At 45.4% G+C, this 23,547-nt stretch overlaps 2 protein-coding genes across 2 annotated transcripts in view; one reads left to right on the top strand and one right to left on the bottom strand.

Annotated features, from left to right (window-relative positions):
• Positions 1 to 135: 135 nt before the first annotated feature.
• On the bottom strand, positions 136 to 9,836 carry T265_07389 (hypothetical protein; the record flags this gene model as incomplete). The annotated part of the gene is made up of 3 exons (XM_009172893.1): positions 136 to 248; positions 3,648 to 3,982; positions 9,637 to 9,836. The coding sequence occupies 3 exons, from the start codon at positions 9,834 to 9,836 to the stop codon at positions 136 to 138; spliced, it is 648 nt and encodes a 215-aa protein (XP_009171157.1).
• The window catches only part of T265_07390 (hypothetical protein), a gene marked incomplete at both ends in the record, with an annotated part of 18,006 nt that continues 2,075 nt past the window's right edge, over positions 7,617 to 23,547 (top strand). The window contains 5 exons of the mRNA XM_009172894.1: positions 7,617 to 7,630; positions 9,860 to 9,952; positions 11,322 to 11,462; positions 15,219 to 15,566; positions 20,765 to 20,851. Coding sequence (XP_009171158.1) covers positions 7,617 to 7,630; positions 9,860 to 9,952; positions 11,322 to 11,462; positions 15,219 to 15,566; positions 20,765 to 20,851 — 683 coding nt within the window. The remainder of the gene's footprint in view (positions 7,631 to 9,859; positions 9,953 to 11,321; positions 11,463 to 15,218; positions 15,567 to 20,764; positions 20,852 to 23,547) is intronic.

The raw sequence follows: 23,547 nt of genomic DNA, 5'->3' as shown, positions 1-23,547 counted from the left end.
ATTGACTAACAGTAACGTTTTCGCGATTCTGGTGGACGCAGATCGAAGGATTACAAGCGATTTGTCGGTGCAAGAGAAAAGATGAAAACCTCAGTTCGTACGTAAAAGTGTGAAAACTTTTCAGGGCATGGTCAACTAGTCCGAGCTGCCAGTGGACGCATGAGCGGGCCATGGAAGACCCAATGCATGTACGAAAGCCTTGTGAATGCACAGACTCGGATCGATTGAGTGAATCAACAATGCCTCACCTGCGATTAGACACTGATATGGAACGGATCTTGGTAGTTAGATAGATGCGAAAAGTCAAGCCCCGCCACATTTTGCCAGCTCCAATTTAATTTAAGCACACAAAATTGGCCTGTTTTTTTATTAAAACAATTCCTTATCTACATCTAGGCTCATTTTGTGCAAAAACGTTCTCCGTTGGGACGTAAAACCTTAAATAAACTTTCTGACGCTTTCAACATTCGTTCACGACAGGGAGACGACAATACGTTTTTTGCAAAGCCACGGAGTGATCCATCAGCAATGTTTATGTAACAATGACCAACAAATGACACTTTCAAATGTTTCTGACGGGTGGATGTGTAATGCTCGACAGTGTCGGCATGAAATCGGTCTTCGAAAGGGAACTTGGCTGGAGCGGTCTAGGATGGAGTTTAGGACAGTAATTCTATTCATTTATTGTCAAAAATCATATTCTGCTCAGAGGAATTACCTATTAGCCACAAGCCTTTTGTTGACTGGAAGAACTTTCTTCACAAAGTTTGCACCCGGTCAATATTATGCAACCGGATTGACATTGAAAGAATGATGACGATGGAATTCTGTTGGTCTTAGGATGCTTCCACCATTCCGTTTGTTGAACATTCCTTTTTTGAGCATACTGATATTCAACCTGGTGTTTTCTGAGTAAATTGACACCAATACCTGTTTATTCGCACATTCAGGAAACGCCAGAAGACGAAACCACCAAAAACCATGTGAGTTGCACTCATTAAGTTACTCGTCCTGAGGCATGTCCTGATCAGTGGTTTCTCATTGGTTAGGTTGCGAGTGGACCGTTTGTCCTTGTTTTCTACTGGTTCAGCTCCCGTCGCCATAATAGCAATGCTCAGCACCCTCACGTGACCAGCATCTCGCACTAGTGGTAGACTTCCCTGATTTCGTTGTTAGCGCAAATGGAATGCTCGATCGTTCTCTAACATAACTGCCATGTAAAACAAAGCTACTTCGGGAACCAATAGGTGTTGTATAGACCGTATACACTAGAACTCGATGCCGAAAGAGAGGTCCCAGACGGGAAGTGGTGCTTCTTTCCAAAAAATTGAAATTCGCATTCCAAGAGACCTAATTCGTGTGACAGGATTATCGAAAGATTATCTGAGAACGGTTGACCAACGGTCGATATTTTCAGGAAAGATCACTGTGATAACCGTGCTACAGTTCAAACTGTCACGGTCAGATGTGACAGCAAATTCATTCAGACAAGATACTGGGTAATTTCCTGATGATAGCGAATCGGCTAGCCGGATGGTAGCCCAGACATATTCTGGTACCTGCAATAGCGAAGAGCTGGTAACCTAGATGAGAATGTGGCGAAATTCTTCGGAACGCCGGAAATCGCATCGCATCCATTAAGCAGCATTAAACGGAAATCAAATGAAAACCAAACGGGAAGTAGAGAGATTTTCAGTCCTGATTTGGACGGTCCTGGGTGCAACAATAGGTCGTCAAAGCTGACCTAACACTACCATACTTAATTTGATTAACCGTCAGTCCGGGGTCGAACCATGGAAATTCTTCTTTCGGTCCGTTTTAGTTTACTTGAGTCGAAATAACCACAACAGTGCATGGACAAAGTAACTCCTAATGAGCAGGAACCGCCTGTCTTGCAGGAGCTGTTTTGATAAGGTTCGTTTCGGTCGATGATTAGGAAGGCGTGGGGAAATTCGGGAACTCACTCCAGAGCCTTTCACAATGTCAACACATGTCACTGACAGTTAGGAAGCTGAATACCTAACTGGAGTGAGTCACAAAATTGAAGACACAGTAAGAGTTATTCCACAAGTGCGAATGTGTGCAATCAGTCGGTTTGGGAATGCACGTTATTGGCCAATGCACGAAGCACGTGACTTTGAACAATCACCAGACGAGAGGCAGGACTGCCCCTCTGATATGGGTATCTTTCAACGAAGGTTTCAAACTAGACCTACTGACCCCTTCTAGGATTGAATACACACTGAAGGGATCGTTTCCCAAAACTAGTATATCGTTACTCCAATTCTGATCATCAAGTTTTTAACGTATTTATGACCGTAAACTGTTTCTTTGACCCATTTGGCCGGACTTGTGAATAAACAAGGGAAAACAATCGCACATTACTCATCTTTGTTGGCCAACATCAGCGAACTGCCGCTAACATGTGCTTCATTGACCCGGTAAGTGTGGAGCACATAAAGATGAGTTTGGAATGCCACAATGACTCTTAAAATCCCAGAAGCTCTGCATTCTTGTTCGGGACGATATGGGTCTCACGATAATTCTGAAACAGTTTGCACTCAATCGCGCGTAATTAAAATTAATAAATTGCTTTTATTCACTTCGTGGGACAGAGGGATGGCAGATATTGTGGGATTTTAATATTTCTTCTCCTATCCTCATTCATGATAGATAAAACAGGCAAATCAAATGGTCGCACAGCGTCGAAGAATGCCCGATGACCGACGAACGTTCCCGGTACTTTTTCACCCATCAGTGAGATGACAAGGTGATAATATGCTAGACTCAAAGGGGATTTGACTACCACTTTCGAAAATATTTGGTAACAATCGATAGCTTTATTGCTGCGCGACGTTTCGCTTTTGACACATTAAATCTCGACCAACCCCGTCACTTGGCCTGACGAATCTTTTGTGCCAAAAGCGAAACGTTACCAAGCAATAAATCTACCGATTGTTACCAAACTTTTCCGAAGACGATCACTACTCAATCGGTTCCAAGCGGTTTTCATCTGATTTATTTGACTATGCGTTTTTACACAACCATGAGTCAAGTGTTCATTGACAGGAACAAATGTAGTCTGTAGGCTTCACGTGGTGTTCCATTGTTCTCAGTTGAGTTGTGAACCTTATCGATGATCTTGAGTTTCGTGAACCGATATTCTAAGGTTCGGAGATGAGTGAAGGCGTTTACTTCTGGTCCTGGTGGTTTGTGACTCCATCGCTGAAAAAAGTGTCCAAGATACCAGACGCAACATGTCCAACAGTAACCCGACTTCAGTGGAGATGGGTTTCATGTCTGCCTTCATCCTTTGCTTAATGAGATAGCCAGGAATACGTAAGGGACGAGTGAATCAGCTGGGGGTCAGATTCAAATTCGATATCTATGCTACTGAAATTGAAATAGCAAGTAGTACCGATCATTTAAGTAGGGCGCCGTTTTTCAATTCGTGCGATGAAACACAGCTTGTGGTGTGTCGGCCCAATAGTGTTTGCAAAGACAGTTAATGGGTGCTGGAGCTCTTGGCCCTTTGTGACCGTCGGTGAAAAACCATTCCAATCAAGTTATTTCCAGAAACTGAATAAATAACTCAACTGGAACTCATTTTATCACCTCTCTTGTATATCTCTCTGGATCTCACGCACCATCATTATCGTCATCCGAATCATCATCATCACCGTCATCATCACCATCATCCGAATCATCTTCATCATCATCATCAGCATCATCATCATCATCGTCATCATCATCATCAGCATCATCATCATCATCGTCATCATCATCATCAGCATCATCATCATCATCGTCATCATCATCATCAGCATCATCATCATCATCGTCATCATCATCATCAGCATCATCATCATCATCGTCATCATCATCATCAGCATCATCATCATCATCGTCATCATCATCATCAGCATCATCATCATCATCGTCATCATCATCATCATCAAAGACAGCAACATCAATGTTGGCACTGGTGCTTCACTGCCTTATGGATGTCACCACCAACGGTGATTAACAAATTTTTGGCCAGCTTGCATCCAACTCTGTCCCACTTTTTCTGTTTGTATTCTCCCAGACAACCTATCGCTCTTGAACCAATGGCACCCACTGCGTAAGTACCATGTTGTTTAACTCTGTCGGCAACTGTGAACTCACAAACGACTGGTAATGGGAACATGACAATCAGGCTGGCATCCGTTGAGCATCTCGGAGTGTGCACTTCAACAAACCGATCCTTTTCAGAGAGTTTTCACACCCACTGAATAGATGGAAAATAGTTAGAAACTGACCTGGCAGTGGAACTTATCTGGATTTCATCCCTCAGCTACTCTGTTCTGTTGAGTTGTACCCAGCATATCGTTCACAAGCAATTTATCTTGTTCAATACGGCCAAATGTAAACCACATCGTTGACCTAATTTTGTCTAGTTCGATTCCGTTCTGTTTTTACCAAGACCACCAATGATCATTCACTCACTGGGTTGTGTACGACAAAGGGAGATTGACAACGTTGCGCAAAAAGGGTTTAATGATCATCCACTGACTCTTGTTCCGTTTCTTTTTTCTGTTTGCACTTTTACCAGACAACCTGTCTCAATTGAACCATTAGCATCCACTGCGTAAGCAATGTTTTTTCTCTCTTTATTGTCTGCAATCTCATGATTTTTGCGTCTCTTCACAAACGCCCACCGATATCACAAATGAGATTCCGTTCAGACCCGATGGATAAATGTGGGCAGTTAACATGAACAGCGCCAGACACCAAAACACACCCGAAGCATTTCAGCTTCAGGTGGAAGAATGATCACCACAGAAGCAAGTACGATCGCTTCATGAACGGGGAACTCAGTCGCGCCGCTACTGCGGATAGTTCACCGACTGAATGAAATTCAATCGTTTTCTCTGAGCGTAGTGCACACAAGCACTCAAATGAGTGTGGGAAAGCCAGTGGAACCAAAAAAAACAAGACATGGTTGCACAGTCGCACCGATCGAATAGCGTTACTCCGATGTGGCTGAGTAGTGGTCATGTCAATCAAAAGTCTGGAATGTTAACCAGGTAGCTATCCTGCACACACTCACGCACACGCACCCAAAACAAACAAGTTCCAGGCTACCTACCACAGGGATTATTTTCAATCCTAGTTTTCAACCACAAATCGAGTTTCTGAGAAAATATGATGCTAAGAAATTGCTTGAGGAGGAAAGATGTGTGAAAAAATCGTTCAGCTGTAGCACCGCTTCGGTGCTCAGCTGCCATTCCACCAGAAGGAAGCACGAGCGCTGGGATACTGTCAGGTTACCCAAGCCCAAGTCGAGAGGCAGAGGTTGGGTTCATACCACGCAGTTTGCGGTCAGTAAATTCGCGCTCTAACCACTGAGTCATTTCTGTAAAGTATGTTTTCCACCATTGTAGTTTATCCTTGGTTGTACTTGGCTATTCTGATATGTTGTACGTGTTCGAGAGTACATTCAGAACTGAGCCAAGCTACGCGAGCCAACCTCCTTAGACTTGTCGTCTAACAGCTCTGCACAAGTGACGACATCTATATGGGGAGAACTGGAATCAAACTCAAGCCCCGGCCAAAAGAGCACGTCACGAGACACCTCAGCGGTCAAGACTTGGACGCACTGAGCGGAAGGCTCGTGATTTCAAACTAACCTCAGAATCTCGACTGCTCTTATCCAAGTTTGCATAGCCTCGTAGTTCATTCGGGCGGCATGGCAGCCAGACACCGAAAGTGTGCTACAGCTGAGCTATTTTTTTCACTAACGAAATCGCGGAATGTCGGGACCAATCCATTTACCGCCATTCTGCATTTGGGTACACTCTTGCTTTATTTGTCATTTACAGTTATATATATATATATATATATATATATCATACATGACCATCAGGTTAAAACTAGTAACCCAGATGACCGAGGCGTTATCAGTCGTACCCGGGATAAGGCACCGCCAGGCGACTGCACATGCAGTGCCGTGCAGAACACCGATTGCATGTCGGGGCAGTGAGACAAACTAGTCGGGCCAACCAGACGGGTAGGCACACCGATGCTGTCGATGCGCTCGCCTCTGTTAATGGCCAGTCCATATTTGGGGGTGACAGGATGTGCTTTCAACAGAAACAGCGCTAGGCTTAATGAGCGGGCATATGTTTGGAGCTATGGCTCATTCACCGCCCTCAAACCGTTACAACAATTGTGAGACCCCATTTGTTGACCAAGGTTGAGGCTGTGTAAACCCACGATGTGGGCCCAATCTGTATTCACGAAAATACCTGAGTCGGATACTTTGTGCACCCTGGCCCGTTTGACCCGGTTGCATATTGTTCGCCATCCAGTTAGAATCAACCATTTGAATTGCTGATACCGATTTGTAGGTTCATCCATTCGTCATTTACATGATGCGTATTGCTGTTGACAATACTGCACAAACCGCCTCTGCCTGATATCACTGCTGATTACTTTTCTAGCGATCTAGTTCCAGTTAATTACCTCAAGATCACAGATCGATTTTGACGGGAACTGGCACACCTTATGAACTTCCGAGCACTCGAGTACACTCTTCTTAGACTCATGTTTGATCACATCGTATCTGAGCGATCGTCCCATGTACGCTGACTGTGCAATCTCGAGGTCAGTTTGGGAGACTTTGTAGCATAACCAGCCCCATAGCCCGGATTGCCGTTCGGGTACTTTCGGGTGGCTTTTTTATGAGGACAGTAAGGGTTAACTTATCTGCTTCAACGATGACTAGCATAGCATCTAACACAGTTGGAGAACCATCCGCAACAACACCGCGAATGGCCTTCCTACTCTACAACCGAAGTTATCCCTTCGACTCTTTGAAATTGTGTAGAAGGATTACTGGGGCCAGTTGTCTGTCTGGATCACAGGATTAATATGGCTGCAGCCAGCATGGTATTTGAAAAATGCCGACTCCACTCCCACATCCCCTTCCAGCCCCGTTGTAGAGGAAGTCATGCCACCTGCGGCGAAGAGGTAAGTCACCGTTCATTTGAGATGAACTGCACGTGAGCTGCATGCACAAAGTTCACACAATATGGCATTCGCGCTAAGCCGCTCTACAGAGGGAGAGTTTTTGTGGAGCCATCCAAGAATCCACAGGAGTTTCACATTTCATCGGAACACACTACATCCTGTCGGATGTTCACGTGAAATATCGACCGGTCCCGACTGTGCACTGAATTGCCTGAAATTGCGTTCGACTGCTTCAGTCAAATGTACAGCTGGCACAGTAGAGCAAATCTACACCTGCTCAATAAGCTCGTATGTGTACTCGTCAGCACTTGTTCACAGACAGATAAAGGTTTGAAGTAAGTTGAGAAGGACATTTGGCAAAGCCGAAGGATTCGAGAAACCACAGGGCTGTCTGAATGCAAGAACCTGTTCACCAACTAATTTAGGGATCATATCTGCGATGCCACCTTTCTTTGTATACAACACTGGTGTGAGAACTTACCTAATGTCTAGAGTGATCCTTTCCACTGACTCATCACTACATTCGGACATACGTATGTGTGGTAGGACGAATCTATCGACGTATAGTTCGTTAGTACGGATAACAGGTGAAGAGGCGCAACATGGGTGAAGCCACGTATCCATGATGGCATTTGTGTCACGTGTTGATTGGTTACACTACTTCTCCACCGTTCGGGTTAGGTCAAGGCCTACATGATACCTGGACGAAATTTTCCGTCTCATGTCGGATTCACTTTTTTCACTTCTGGTAGTTCTTTAATGACCTCGTACGCAACTTCGAAAGGCGGTTGTAACATCCACTTGGCGTCCTGTATCTACTAGGTGAATCGAAACCGAAGTGGTTATGCATCGTACAAGTCTCTTTGTGAGCCAGGTTGGAAAGCGTTCAGACATTTGTTTAGACAGCCATCTTGTTGCCCTAGAGGAGCGAGAAACCTAATGGCCGTACAGCAGGCTATCCGCTGGCGAGGGCAACAGTAAATACATAAAATACAATTCAAACATGGTCGTTAGTTTCTGCTTGAAAACAAATGGCTTGCTGTGTCACATTTGCACGGCTTCAATGACACCGTAATAATTACTTGGTTTTGCATTTTTTCCCAAGAAACTGTCAGAATGTTCGTGCAACTCTGTATCGGTCCTTGGCTTCCTGCTCTGCCCACTATGGTGTATCAAAAGGCACGGTAGCTTCGGACAACCCTTTGTGGATATAAAGGGAGATTATGACAACTGCATTTATAGGATATTCACATAATGTTTCACAAAGGCGTGCTAGAATCTCCGTGAGGGTTCCAGAGGAGTCGAGCTAAAGATGCTTCATCCAGATTGGCTGGCATTCTGACCAGTCAGAGCATGCCTTCGTTTGGTCCGTAACACTCACGTGACACATCCGGGCTATTGATGGGACGTTCGTGGTTAGGGGCGGCTGACGTCCGGACAGAAAATATTTGTAACGAATGGTGTTCAGGAGTGATTCAGCCTCTTTCCGAGGCATGTCTTCTGTGCATACATTTGTTGCTTTGTTGAAGAGGCACCGCAGAGTATTTACCTCCCTAAAAGTGTAAAGTGTTGGCTCACCACGGTGTCTGAATGGTGTCACGGTTTCCGGTGAACGTGCAATAATGAACAGAGTAGCTTTCGATTGTTGCAAGTAGTCTATGAGTCCAATACGAGTATGGCAAGAGCAAACACACACACATGGAGGTGGATGCGATCCTCTCCAGGCCATTTGTTGCGTGACACGTAAGCCTTGACCACCCATTCAAAGGTCAGATAAACGGTTTCCTAATTTTACACCGAAGTCCATTGAGCATCCAGACGATATCCATGCCAAGCTGACAGTGACATTTACGCAATGGGCTCACTAACTGCACCGATGGACATTCATTAGTAAGCCTTGTAGCTTCAGAGTGTAAACATAACGGAGAGCAATCATCCGCCGTAGGGCGCCTGTCCCAAGACATCTATCCTTGGTATCTCTAGGAGTACTTCTTTCAGACTGATGAAACGGAAACTTCGTTTAAGATTTAGTAACCTACCTGTTTGTTGGACACTTCACCGCGATAATGCTTGACTCCACATTCGAACGAGAACCGGAAGGTAAGGTAATGACTTGTGTGCGGCATCAATAGAAATCCTACTTTTGAGATGACCTGACTTGAAATGCGATAATGGAATGGTTCCTGCCTGTGGTCAGCAAACGGTTCCCCCACACTAATCACCCTGCATCGTCTGGTTCCCGTGCTGTAAAAAGGGAACGAGGCGTGGCCCGAAGAAGGCCGAGTCAACTTTTGGTCTAAGCTCTCCACGAACCCTATTATCCTCGCCTCAAGCGGAAGCACCACAGAGACGTGTCAAGACTCACGTGTGACCCTTTAGAGACACAACTAGAAACGGAACTAGACGACTATATCTGTTTTGTAGTCGTGAGGGCGCCATTAGCGAAGCACTTGATCTGTGCACACAATAGTCCTCTTTTTAAATGTATTTTCGAATTTTTAAACAAATATTCAAGTGATATGACTTACTGAAATCAACTACATTCGAATCCGTGCTTTTTACTTAGGTAGACGTCACTATCAACTCCCGGCTTCACGAGAATTTCAGTTTTATGTGATTGACCTTAAAAGATCGATCGTAGGGCCGGCCGCTAACTGAGAAGATGCGATTTTCCTGGTGTTTGGCGTTGATTTGCGGTCGTATACAGCAAACAGGTCATTGGCACTTCGAAAAATCTGAAGTAACATGGATAACTGTTCATAGCGTACGCATTTGTTCCATTCACGAGGTAAATCTTGGCTCTTCTCGCAACTGCTAGTCATAATCTGTAATTGTCTCCCCTCAGTTCACTGGAAGAATTGCCGGAAGATGAAGAACACAGAGGAGAGGAGGAAGAGGATGACGATGAACATTATTCGGCTTCCTATTTATCAGTTCCGTAAGTCTACGCAATCTAGTGAAGTTTTGTTCACCTCTGTTGTGTTTTGCTGAACGGTCGTGCAACTCTGTATCGGTCCCTTGGCTTCCTGCTCCGCCCAAGGTAGCTCTACACAGCCCTTTATGGATACAAAGGAAAATTATTACAACTGTATTTACAGGGTAGTCACAGAGTGTTCCACAGAGTCGTGCCAGGATTTCCGTGAGGGGGCGAGTAGCGTCGAGTTAAGGATGCTCGATCCGGATTGGCTGCCATTCTGGCCAATCAGGGCATGCCTTCTTTTTGTCCGTGTCCTGCACGTGACGCATTCGTCCAAATGATGTGATGTTCGGTTATTAGGGACGGCTGGCCTCCGGACAACCTCACAACGGCGGCCATCGTGTTAGCACTGATTCACCTACTGTTGTGCGCATAGGATGATCATTCATACTGTCCACCAAAGGGTTTCGCATGGGTACGCACATCAAGACGGCTCACATGGATTTGACCGACCATCTATCCGTGTGTTATGTGTGATCCGTTCGCTGAACATATGCTGCTGGATTGTTCTGCCAGACGGAACATGGTGGATACTGAAGCAAAGCCAAGATATGTCGTCGATCAGTTTCGATTTGCTACAGTGAAGTGCCAAGTCAGTATGGTATAATTTAAAATTAGCTGATTACCGAGTTAGCCATATCCATTATTCTACCAGAAACACTACGAATTGAACATGGTCAGAGATACATTACAACAAACTCGGTAGAGCGGCTGAGTTTGTGTATCCTGGTCACACTTTGTGCAATAATGGACCTTCAGGAGAAAGGTGCATGGAAGCGTTACAGTCAGAAAGCGAAGAGTAACCTGGATACGAAAGAGTGAGCTGACTGGATTTTTCGTCCACTCATTTAGACATGTGCTGTTTAATTACAAGTGCATGCAGTGTGACAAGGTCACTCAACCATCCAACGTCTTACATTGTCACAATGGTGGTTAGGCCAAAATCATGTACTACTGTTTTCTACCCGAGTGTATTTTGATGGTTAGCTGGTCCAAAATAGTCCACACTCGCTCCATGGTGAATACCGTGATCCTGGTCCATGACTGAACTGTACGAAGTACGCTTTAGTGCACCATCAGATCGCACCTTGATGTGAAATTCTATATGAAACTGTGTGGCTAGAGACACACCACTCGATCGCCTTTGGATTTGACGAAAACCGGAATAGGTTGTGACTGAAGTGTGCTACAGAAAATGCTGAATGACTGCAATTGCCTAGCTTTCATTCAATAACCGCAGTTGAATTGTGCATTCATTTGTGATTTAATCCTTATCAGCATTTGATTTCGGTTACTCACCATCATCGTTTAACTTTTTACTCCTCAAAAGGTACACCGAAGATCGGTTTCCGACAGGTGGGGATTCGGATGAAGAAGATGAGGCCAAAGGGAGGACTGGCGAGAATCCCGTACTCCTCCTCTGTCATTCTTGTATGGATCGAACTCGGACCGCTTGTCAGTCGATGTGGACGTGAGTATGAGTTTGTCGTAGCATTGGGAGAACAGGAGTGACTCGGGAATTTGTAGTGTGGTTTCTCACTGATTCAAATTGGGGTTACACTCCTTTGTTGCATTTGGTGTCTGAGTTCCGTCCGATCTCGGGCTAGCGAGAGACCCACACACACGAGTAAAATCTCGACTGAATTACGGATTTTCACCACAGTATTTATCTTGACTATTCCATCTACAACTACTTCAAACATACCGTCCCAAAGATCACCTATTTACTCACATTTATCAGTTGGTACTTTCCGGCTACTTATGCCTCATTTGAATATAAATTGGTTGGAAGTCCGCATAAAATATCCCATTGTTTTCTTCGGCACGTGACAAACGATAAACCGCAGCTCATCGTGTTTCTTGCTTTCGTTCCTACCTCCTCTGCACCCCACAGCAAATGTCAAACACGAAGCAGCAAACCTCGCACAACGAAGAAACCGAAACCAGCGTAAGTTTCACTTAGTGGATCCACAAACCATGATGCTAGACTGGTGATTTTCATCCTTACTGGTTAGACTGACGGTGGATAGTTTGTCCCTTTTTCGCACAGGTTCAGCTCCCTCCACCACAATAGCAATACGCAGAATGGTTCGACCTTGTATAAACAGTACACCCTGACGAGCTCAGCTGGATGCAGGATGGGAGGTCTCAGCTGAGCACATGGCCATTTCTTTTCGGGTCACTGATAACAGACTGATTTTGAGTGACAAGGCTGAAGGATTTTCTGCGGCGCACTGTCCGGAGACAATGACTTAAGAGTAGGATTAGTCGCTAGGTCGAACTGGCCCAACCCGAGAGCACAAGCAGTGAGAGAGAGGGTCGCATTCCCACTGTCCCGCGCATAGCAGATGCGTTTGGAGGCGCGTTGATCTGTTGGTAGGCTTCAACTGGATCAATCACCGGAGACCACAGCAAACAGCTGCACGACCGTGGTATGTAGAATCTAGGGTCAACCTTTTCCAACCAGCCCTTCGTGGGAAGCCAGCATAGCTGTTTCCACAGATGTGGATATGCTGGTTGTCTGGGGGAACGTCTTAATTTTCTCACTCTTATCGAAATGGACAAAAAGACTATGAACTACACGACACCATACCATACCGTATACTTGTAGTAGCTGCTTCGGTGTGTCAAGGAGTTTGCGCGTGTGCGTGTCCGTTCGGCGTTCCACCATCGATGTGGCGTGGGACCTGATTGGCTGATTGGGTGCGTGCCCGATTGATTTGCTCGCGTGAGCGTTCCAGGTTGACTGGATATGTGACTCAGTTGTTTGCATACCCGCCACGAAAGCGGACCAGTTGGCCGCGTGTACACACCACACCCGCGTCATTACTTACGTGTTTTTCTGACCTACTGTGAACTACAGTAATACTATACCATGCTATGCATGCTACTGTTCTCCCTGTCTATGGTTTTACAGTACAGCATCACAGATTAGCAAACGATGCGCAAAGTAATGCGTGCAAGTTGACCTAGACAAGGCCCTCTCTGATGACATTTCAGCAACATTTTTCGTTACTGTCCGCAAATCTTCGTTGGTGTAGTTCGCACCATATCAGTAAATGTCGGTATGGCGAATTAGAAAATACATTCAGACAAAAGGCATTCTCTGTACACACACATCTAATTCACAGTGTTGGTGAATTAAACAAGCGCTTAAAAGTACAACTGGAGTCCCTTCTCACCACTTTGTAAGCTGAAGTCAAGCGCATATGTTGAACAAAAATGAGTAAATGGGAGAATCTGGAAGCAGTCTCTTGCCACGCTACATCAAACCTCAGTGTAAGAGATATCCCCCTCCAACCGAAAGTGTAATCAAGCTAAAACTACGCAACTATTAAGACGCCATCGATCCACCGCGCAGGACTGACAGTGATGTCAGTTATGACCCCGTACTAAGAGATCCTTTTATGGAAGATACTATTTGATTTCGTAATTTTGAAAGTCACATTTTCCGACATATCCGAATCTAAGGTTAGCATGCGCAGATGGGCCCGTCATCCTGACCAGATCGGTCTTTGTTCAACGACACGTACATGTATCTCAGCCCCTTATTGAACACTGTTTGCACATAAACAGTTGACGTAAGCAGTAAGCCACACTTCGCCCGACAACTTCGGTTTGACCAATTGAATCTTTCTGAATTCGAACATCGGAAACCGTCAGATACACAACAACTCAGAAGGAGGGTGGAGATATTCGAATCACAACCACTATGCACAGCCGCTACGCTCCCCAATAGCACACTGATGATGTCACCTCGATTGGTGATGAAGCGTTTGCAATCAAATTGCCCGGCTCAGTGAACAAGCCAAAGACCATCGGATCAATATTTTGTTCGTTTACGGTGCCTAATTGATACAGCCCTTTAGAGCCTCCCTATGTATCCACGTTTCGACCACAGGGGGTGTATACGTAATTGCCGTCTTTCACCATCTTCGATTGGAAGGGTAGTCAACTGGAAAAGCTCACCAGCATCGTGATGGCGATGGGACCAGCTTGCCTATTGATGCACATGACCCATTTTGGAAAGTGAACCTGGGTGGACCAGCTTTTTGGCCTCCTCATCGTACCCGCAATCTATTTGGAGGTCTATTGGGACTCACGGTATACACACGGCACCGTCGCCCACCACTTTGTTGATAAGAGCATAACAGGATTGTCAAAGGACCTACCCTTGGTTCGACTCATGTGGCCGAATGCACAGCGCATGAAACCAACCCAGATGAAAGAACACCGAGAAGACCGTAGAACACAGTCTCTAGGGTTGGAAACTTTTTTACCCTGAACTGAAAGCCTCGACTTTCATGAATTCGCATGTCAACAGACACGAGGGGAACAGCATCGTCACTGTGCTGTGCTGAAGTACTTGAATCGGAACTTGGACTAGTATTTCTGCCAGTTTCACAACAGGAGTGTGATGAAAAGGGTACCTTCTTTCAATTTCTGTGTAAGCTGTGCTCAATCCAACCGCGTTAGCATATCACGTTGCAAAGTTGCAGTTTGAAACCCAGAGATCTCCAGCTATCCGCCAGCTTTCCTGTAGGTGGTACCGTCACTGCCGGTCGATTCAGCGTAGTTATATGTGGAATGCCATGATTTGCCCGACACTATCCGCTGACTTGCCTCTTTGTGTGTGTTTGTTCGAACCCGCCTTTGCTGGCTAATCGGGACTGAGTAGTATATACCGAAAGTGTGTGCTACTCGGATTCCGTTTCTACAGCAGCCCCACACAGACTCGTGTAGTTATGCCTGCCATTTTCTGGCGGGATGAAGTCTGTTTAGTTCGAAGGCCGCATCAACCAGAGTTCCAAGTTTATCCACGAATGTCATCAAGGCGATTTCGGTGAGGGTCTGTAAGCGGGTGTTCTCACATGTTTTGTATAGCTAGGTGAAATGGGAAACCCCAGGGAGTCATTGTACGAGTTCATTTGTCCTTGCGATTCGATTTGGATACGCTTGGTCGGGTCCAAGGAGTTCGCATACGCTTCATTGAAGAAAAAGTTGAATTGAGCTGAGGTCTACTCGTGGAGTGACATTTGAAAATGACCAGGTATTGATCACATCAATTCTCTTTCCAGTGACTTGGGGCTTGCACATAGTGGGCTCATGAAGGCTTACTTAAGGGGTCTTATTAACCGGCGTGGCAACAACTAGGTTGAGAAGCGATCTGGTCTAGTGGAGTATGACTTATGAAGGTAGGCCAATTGAAGGAAAGAGCTCCCTTCAGTTCGGAGCTCGACACAACAACCGACCGTCAACAGGCTATGGAATGGTTCAAGGTGGCCAGGATGGGACCAGGATATGACTCGGCGGTCTTTCTCGTTAGTCTGCAGCAGTGGGTGGATCGTACTTCGCCGGGAATGGGACGAGTATCTCGACAGCAGCTGCGGTCTGGTCAGTTCGTCGAAGGTGTGCAGTCGGCTCTGGGTATTCAGCTGCGGTCGGCCGGCCATACCGCGGATTTCAGTAAAATCTCACTTAGACCGTGGGTCTTACGGCGGCCCGTTTTAGAGACCTTGGAAGAGTCGGTGGGATTAGGGAGCCTCCATATTTTCGTCTATGTTTACAGTAAAAAGTTTGTATGTGTATTTGTCATGCATCTGTGCCCTGTGTATGGTGTCATAGGCGACTGAAATGGTGTACGTGGAACTTACATTCCGGGCGTGTGAGAACCGCTTGTTTGTCACGACAATGGTGGTCCTCAGTTTCGAGATCTGTCTGATACACCAACATTACTCGAAGTTGCATGTCACACACAGTAAGCTACGGAAGCTTCGGTACAGAGTATAAGAAATCGCCTTTTTGTCTGAAATTTACCGGGTTTCAATGGGACGGAATTAGGAGTTGAGGTCGTGAGATAAACAGGCGTATGTAAATCGGTGACGATGTGTCTCGAGGCCAGTAGACTGACAAGATAAGTGGTTTCAAGCACCCATCGCTCCACGTGGTGCATTTAGTAGTCGTGGGCCTGCGTAATGGAGGACTTCTGATGGTTCCATGCTTTGATTTTCGATCTACATTGCCAGTGGATTACAAACGGACTTCCACTGTTGCCATCATCGTGACGCGAAGGAGCAATCCTTCAGAACGCTTGTGCGGATCGTGTCCAGGTTACCACCACGGGTCTTCGTCGTACCGTTACTTGCGCCAAAACAAAATGGGTACCCTACTTCCGTTTACAACTTCCGGTGTTGACAGGATATTGGAGGACATGAAATAAGCGTCATCTTGAATGCAATTGGTCGACACATTTATCCCTTTGTCAGTGAAGCCAGAACAACATAGTAATTCAGAAGACGACGAGACAACTAGAGCGGTTTCGTTGTGCCTGAATAACATGGCCAGAGGACAAAAGCTGTGAAATTTCGGCAACTCGTTTCTACCTGTGCATCTGCACAAGGAAGATCACCAGTTTTACACCATTAATGGGGACGAAGACGGGAGAAAATCACATCGTGGAGGTTGCATTATTCTATGAGCTTGGCAGTGTTGTTCCAATAGCTTCATCAGTGCATAGCGGTGGTTCATGGTTCATCTTTGCTTCAGAGTGTATTGGTTGAGTAAGGTTGCTGGGTTCCACTATCCTCGAGGGTCGACCTTTGTTTATGATTGGTTGATTAGTTGGCTAGTCCAGCCGGTTGGTTGATCGGCTCGTGTCCTCATCGGTTGGCTTACCCCTTGACATCCCGGTGACCTTTGCTCCGTTGGCCTTGCCAAATACACTTTCACGTGATTCTTCTTTCCGTCCAAATTTTCTCGTTAAGCTGGCAATCCTTTGCTTGCAGTGGTGCGTAGATAACTGAATATATTGTACAGTGCCATGCCTCCAGAAACTTCTTCCTCGTTTTATGTCTCCACGTGTCACATACTTCACCTTTTCTAGACTGAATCGGTAGCTTTCTTGGCCTTTGTGTTATGTTTTGAATCCCTTTTCCGACTTTGTACTTTCTTTTCGAACCTGATATTCCTGCTTGATTTACGTACCACGCCACATGCATTGTTGGTGTTGGCATCGTTCGCATCGACAGGAAGGATAGGATTTCAGGGCTTCAAGCTATCATGCATAACACTTGATAGCTTTCAGTTTGTCACCGACAACTGGACACAATCCAAAGCGGGATTTGTCCCTGCTGTGTGCTTTGTGAGTGGGTATCTCTCCGCGCAGAAGCACAGAGTAACACCACTCATCAGAATCGGTTTTCCGTGGTAACCACGTGCAACCTCAGCAGCAGGGGTTATCGCCCACTTTTACCCTATTTTCTATCTTGAGAGTGTAACACTTTTCGGTGAAGCTACGTTTGACTCAACCTCCTGGTTTGATTTTCAGACCGTTGTGCTTTACTAAGAACGTCAACTGGTATGCTCTCATCAGGATTTGAGAACGATAGCTTTTGTACAGTCTTTTTATGCCCACCTTTCATCCACCATTGTTCCGTTTTATCAGGCAACCTACCACCTCCGAACCGACAGTATCCACTGCGTGAGTAACGTTCGTTTCGTTGTCAGTATGCGGATTAACAATACCGCGTTGTTTGCCAACAAGCAAACATCACAAGTATCGAGTTGTCTACAACCATCTGATAAGTGGAATATGTTTCCTATCAGATCCTGTCCACAGCAGCTTTCAATCCAGTTAGTTCGAAAGTACTGATATCGTGTTGAACGTTTAGTTGATCAGCTGTTGAGCACAGCCCATCCGCAGAATTAGACCAGACTCGAAAAACCAAATTAGTTTGCAAGTGAGTGTATATTCGCTAATTTCTTGTAATTTGGTTTCAAGTAGAGCATAAGGTTGACGGAAACCCGGGGACTGTGCCTACCTGATGAGCCCCAAGAATGGCGAAACTGGTCGTGGGCTGTCGACGGATTTTCAGCAAACTTATTAGTAGTACATTACATGGACTATGTTTCATTCACCGGCTTTTGGTAGGAGATTGGTAAACTAGTTGCGTGGATCAGCCATGAAACCAAGTCACATACCGAGTTGACACATTGTCGTCGGTTTTAGTTTCGATGTGACATTATCTGTGTGTCGTCCAGACATGGTGCGAATCGGGCTGAGCATAGATTGGTGTGTGTGTGTGTGTGTGTGTGGGTGTGACATGTGCTGCCTCGTACGCAGGCTATGCCTGGCTTCTCTCTGAGGGGTTCGCTTCTGACCGGTTGACGATCACTCAGTCTCTATTGATCTCATCCGTTAGTCGGTTCTCGAATACGTTCTGCCTTTAATCTCTCTGGGTTCCGCGCCGTAAGCTTTGCTGATTTGTCTGCGGAGGGCTTGCCTCTTGGTCCGGTATTCTTCTCTATTTGAGTCGTACGCAGGCTAAATTCATACCAGAATATTGTGCGCCCAAAAGTTTCCTGTCTCATGTCCCAGCGTGCAAAGTTTTTCACGTCTTCTCGACTGAATGTCTGCCCTTATTGGTCTCCATAAATGACGATTAATGACATGTCTTGCAAATGTCCGCATTAAGTTTGCTCAAAATAAAACTTGTTGAAGTTGATTTTATGTATCATGGCATTACGGTTGGTTTTTTCATCTTCTATCTGAAGATTAGTTTCCACATAGCTTGTTGGCCACCAGGATTTATTTCAAATGTACTTTCCCCGCCGTTAGTCTATACATATTCTCGACCTTTTATTGTTCTGGCAGGCTTTGTCGAGATATATTGTTGTCATACTTTGATATCCTGCTTTTGAGCAACTGTGTTCCCCTTGTGAGTTTGTAGACTGTCCCCGTTCTGATCGATGGCCTTTGTAGTCCATTGAAGTGTTGCTATCGCCCTCCAGCTTCCGAACGTCAGCTCCAAACTGTGAATCCACTGCGCAACGACATCTTCATCAAGAAGAAATGGTATTGACTGCTTAGTCGTTGTGTGCAGAGCTTGCAAAAGTTCCATCACCAATCGAGATGACTTCGTCAGTGAGATGCGGTTGGCGATAAAAGATTTGTAGTTTAAACAGACCAACAACACAGGGTTCAAGTAGAACATTAGGTTGACGGAAACTCGGGGAACGCGCCTACCTGATGAGCCCCAAGAAGGGCGAAACTGGTCGTGGGCTGTCGAAGAGTTTTCAGCAACCTTTATGAAAATAGCTATCTGTTTGTTCCACAACATTGTCAATTCGTATTGACTGCCCAGTGCCACACTCGAAGAAGAGTAATTCCAATCTATGACTGAAATGGATGATATAGCATAGTACTCGGACGTACGTATAAAAAACTCGACTGCCGTGTGGAACACGTGTGAAACAGCAGTGCAGTGTTTCGGAGATTCTTAGTGGTCGACCGAGTCTCCTCTCCGAAGTGGATCTTGATTGATACAAACTCATCCCATTGGTATTTTTTGATCTGATTTTCTGTGTTTCAAGTCGGTTCTGGTTCGCCCGGATCGCCAGTGATTATTCACCCAGCAACAAATAGAGCATGTGGACCTGGCACAAAATGGTCTCCTGGTTGTCTGTCACTCACTCTTGTTCTGTTTTGCTTTTCTGTTTGCAACAGACAACCTGTCACAAATGAACCATTACCAACCACTGCGTAAGCTATGGTTTTTATGTTTTATTTCGGGTGGAACCATAAACGATTACTGGATGGAGACCAGTACCCAGTCAGGCTTAGATTGACTCACGATTCATGTCCTGTTCACGGCAATCTTCAAGTCCATTGAACATGGGCTGACAGTTATCTTGAAAAAACAGCGGACAGTGTAACGCATTTTGAGCATTCATTTGATCGGTTGTTTGTGAAATTCTCTGGTCATAAGTCTAGCACGACAGTGAAAAACGATTTGTAAGATACAAGCTCCATTCACGCTCTTTAGGGACTGACTACGAGGCGTTGTCAGTCATCCGGGGTTGGGCGACAGGTGCCTTTGTGCAGGAGATTCAAAGGTCAACCTTATTTGGTTAAAAGTTTTCAGGATAACATCAGATCATTCAGCGTGATCATTCTTGTGAAATCACCGGTTGCATCAATGAGATTATCAACCGGTGACAATCAGTCGAAAAGTCATACCTCAAAATGAACTGTAAAATCCCGCCAGTAGAGGTTTCAGTCAAGATAAACAAGACGAAAATGGGCAATCTCGGTCGAGGAATTATTAGTGCACAGGTGATGATAGCCATAATACAAATCAGAAGGTGTATGCAGTAATAAAAGTTGTTAGTATGGTTGACAGTGTTCGGTTGCAACACGTATAAAAATAAATACAATGCAAAATGGGAGCAAGTCAAAAAAGGAACTTATCGTCTGTGAGAGTTCCTTGATGAAAGTCCGGACGGCGGGAACGTGTTTTTCTCCGCAGTGCGACTGCTACACGTATTCCACAGTTGTCCAGGTACTTGTGGAGAGGTTGACTTCCTGCTCTCTGCGCGCGCGCGAGTCTGTGTGCTGACTGTGTTCGGTTTCCCTATATGTTAGTCCGTTTGCGTGTACGTGGGTGTGTCAGCACGTGAGTTGTTGCTACGCTCACTAGACGATGCAAACAATCGATGTCTGATGAGTCAGCTTAATGTGACGTGTTTGTGAGTATAAAAAAGACAAGTCTCGTCATCCGGTGAGCGACTGTGAGCTGAACAGTCAAGTATATGGGTGACCGGGTAGCTACAGGCTCTTTTCAGGAAAGTCCAATACTTGATCGAGACTGGCAAGGAATTCTGTTTTAGGCTACCCCGTGAGAGCGTTCTGTTCTCCGTTGGATGACTTTAACACTGGGTTCATTTTCATCAACATCTCTCGAAGACAAACAATTGAATTTTGGTGAGTTCTAGTCAGTGTCTTTTTGCAACTCTCAACCCCACTTTGGCATCCCCTTCCAGCCCTGTTGTAGAGGAAGTCATGCCACCTTCGACAAAGAGGTAAGTCATCTTTGTGAGATGAATGGCTCATGCACACAGTTTACCCACCACGACCTTTACGCGAAGACGCTCTACAGAAGGAGAGTTTTTGAGGAGCCATCCACAGAAGTTCCAGGGATATTCCCAAACACACTACCGATGATCCCCAAGAAGAATGAAACAGCTGTACAAGTGTTTTAAGGCACAACAGAGTTGCCGATGAAACAGTTGTACAAGTGTTTTAAGGCACAACAGAGTTCAAAAGAGTCTATTGGGAAGTGCGGGGCTAAGAGGTCCTACCAACCACGGAGTTAAGGTTATTTTGACTTATGCATGTGAAGCACCGGTTCCTTGTTTGTGGATTTTCGGAGATCCTTTCGTTTGTGGTGTTTTGTCTCGATCGGTTTGATTTATCTGCACCGTACCCTTAAAAATGGTTGAAGCTGAATCAGAAGCTTCTTTTTTTGTCAGATTTTCACCTGCCGTCGAATCCTGTTATGTCGGAAAGTGCGGAACGCTAATTTTCGGAGTGCAATTCTTTTGTCTGGTTTCCTGGACACCAGTGGCTTTATTCTTCCAAGTTGCTTGATCGTTTGACAGTCTTTGGACGGTAGACAACCATTCTGTCCAACTGTGGAAGACAACAAGTCTTCCGAGATGTCAGCCGGCTTTGTTCGCTGGCACCCAGCCTTGTCAACGTCCATAACAGCTAGATCTTTGCACTGGTCATACCAGTTCCGAATTGGACTTGTATGTGTAGTTAACTGACCTTTTTCGGTGCAATTCTGAGGATAAAACTTCCGTTGGAACGAATTCCATAGACATGCTTCCCAAGCTAATTAGTGGACACTGGAAATGTTAAGAATAGTTGAAATGTTTTTCTCTGGGTTCGCAAATTTTCGAGAGAAAATGATAGACTGGAAAATGGGAAGAATCACTGTCACGTGATCAGTCACTGGTGGGGTACGTGCATAAATTATAGGGTTGCGGTGACGATCAGCCGAACGACGTCATAGATGGTCTTTGTATCATAGCGAGGCCAAGTTTACACTCGAATACAGCAGTAAAGAATGGACAATACGTTTCAAACACCTACGTCGTCATGTACGACGTCACCGAGGATTGGGGCAATGTCGAATGCTCCGACTGGCCAAGCTGGAAAAAAGGCAGAAGAAACTCATCAGTGATGTCATATTTTTCTGAAGGTCATTGAGAAGACGAGGGAAACATGTAGAAAGAAAAAACAACTTACATTTTACAACTCAGTAAATAGGCCATCGATGGGGGATTTGTTGAAGATGTTGTCTGTGAAATAATGTCCAAGAGTTTTCAGCAACCTTGTGAGTAGTTTCCTTCATGAAAATATACTGCGATATGTCATGCGATATATCGAATATCAGGCCAACTTAATCATGAGGCGGCCTGTCTGCAGCACATTCAGAATATCATAAACGAGAGATTCAGTTGAGTCCCTCGTGAAAACCAAACTGATTTGCAAATGAGTGTATTTCTCGAAAACAGTGCAATTTGGGTTCAAGTAGAACATATGGTTGACGGAAGCTCGGGGCCTGCGCCTACCTGGTGAGCCCCAAGAAGGGCGAAACCGGTCGTGAGCTGTCGAAGAGTTTTCAACAACCTTGTGGGTAGTTTCCTTCATGAAAATGTTAAAGAATTTTTAGTTGTTGATTTGGCTAGGACAGTTAGTTGAGCTCGGAAGAGACGATTTCCCACGGAATGGGGAAGTAACGAAGGGAATTCATCGCGTGAGGCTGAAGAACTGTGTAGAACTTGTGTGTGATGTGTTGAGTTCCAATTCGAATTTCTCAAATCAACCAACCATACCACTTAAATGCCAGCTTGTCCTACTGAGATGATTCAGACACGTTCAGCTTCTGCTTGCGAAATAAGGATCAACGGGTTGACTTGAAGGACAGATGAACAGCGCTCAGATTTAAGAACGGGTGGGGACCAATGCTAAGCGGTACTGAGCTAATTCTCAGTTGTACCGCCATAAACTCAACAAATCAACTAACTAATTACAACACATCTTGAACAGGAACCTAACTACGCCGAAGGTTCGGACATTAGTGTGTGGGGAACTGACCTAACCCCTGGCTTAGCAGAAGTCTGTCGCCTGCTGAACACATGCAAAAGCTGGTCAACTTGTAATCAGTCTGTTGTCATCAGCGTCACTGTGAAAACGAAACCTTGATGTCATCGAGATTCCCAAAACGTACTGGTTTGAATGGAAGACGAGGAAGAAGAAACGCAAGAAATTGGACAATCTAGGATAGACACACACACACACACACACACACAAACATTAGTCCGAAAGCTTCCAGGTTTGTTTTGACCACCAACAGCCAGACAAATTTGGGGTAGTTGAACGTTCAAAACCCACACTGTGTGTGTGTGTGTGTGTAAAAGCCGGTCCGGTGGCCCGAATCACTCATGGACTGCACCCGTGGTACACCTGTTAGCGCAACTGCGATGATAGCCATAACGTAATTCAGAGCAGTTTTTAGCATGGCTGACAGTGGTGGGTTGCAACACGTATAAAAATAAAAACAATGCGAAATGAGAGCAAGTCAAAAAACGAACAACTTATCGTCGGTGAGAGTTCCTTGGAGAAAGTGCGGACGGCTGGAACGTGTTTTCTCCGCAGTTTGGCTGCTACACATATTCCATAGTTGTCCGGGGACTTGGCTGACTCCTTG

This window comes from Opisthorchis viverrini (assembly GCF_000715545.1).
Source record: "Opisthorchis viverrini unplaced genomic scaffold opera_v5_167, whole genome shotgun sequence".
Lineage (NCBI taxonomy): Eukaryota > Metazoa > Platyhelminthes > Trematoda > Opisthorchiida > Opisthorchiidae > Opisthorchis > Opisthorchis viverrini.
This window is presented reverse-complemented; position numbering and strand designations above follow the sequence as displayed.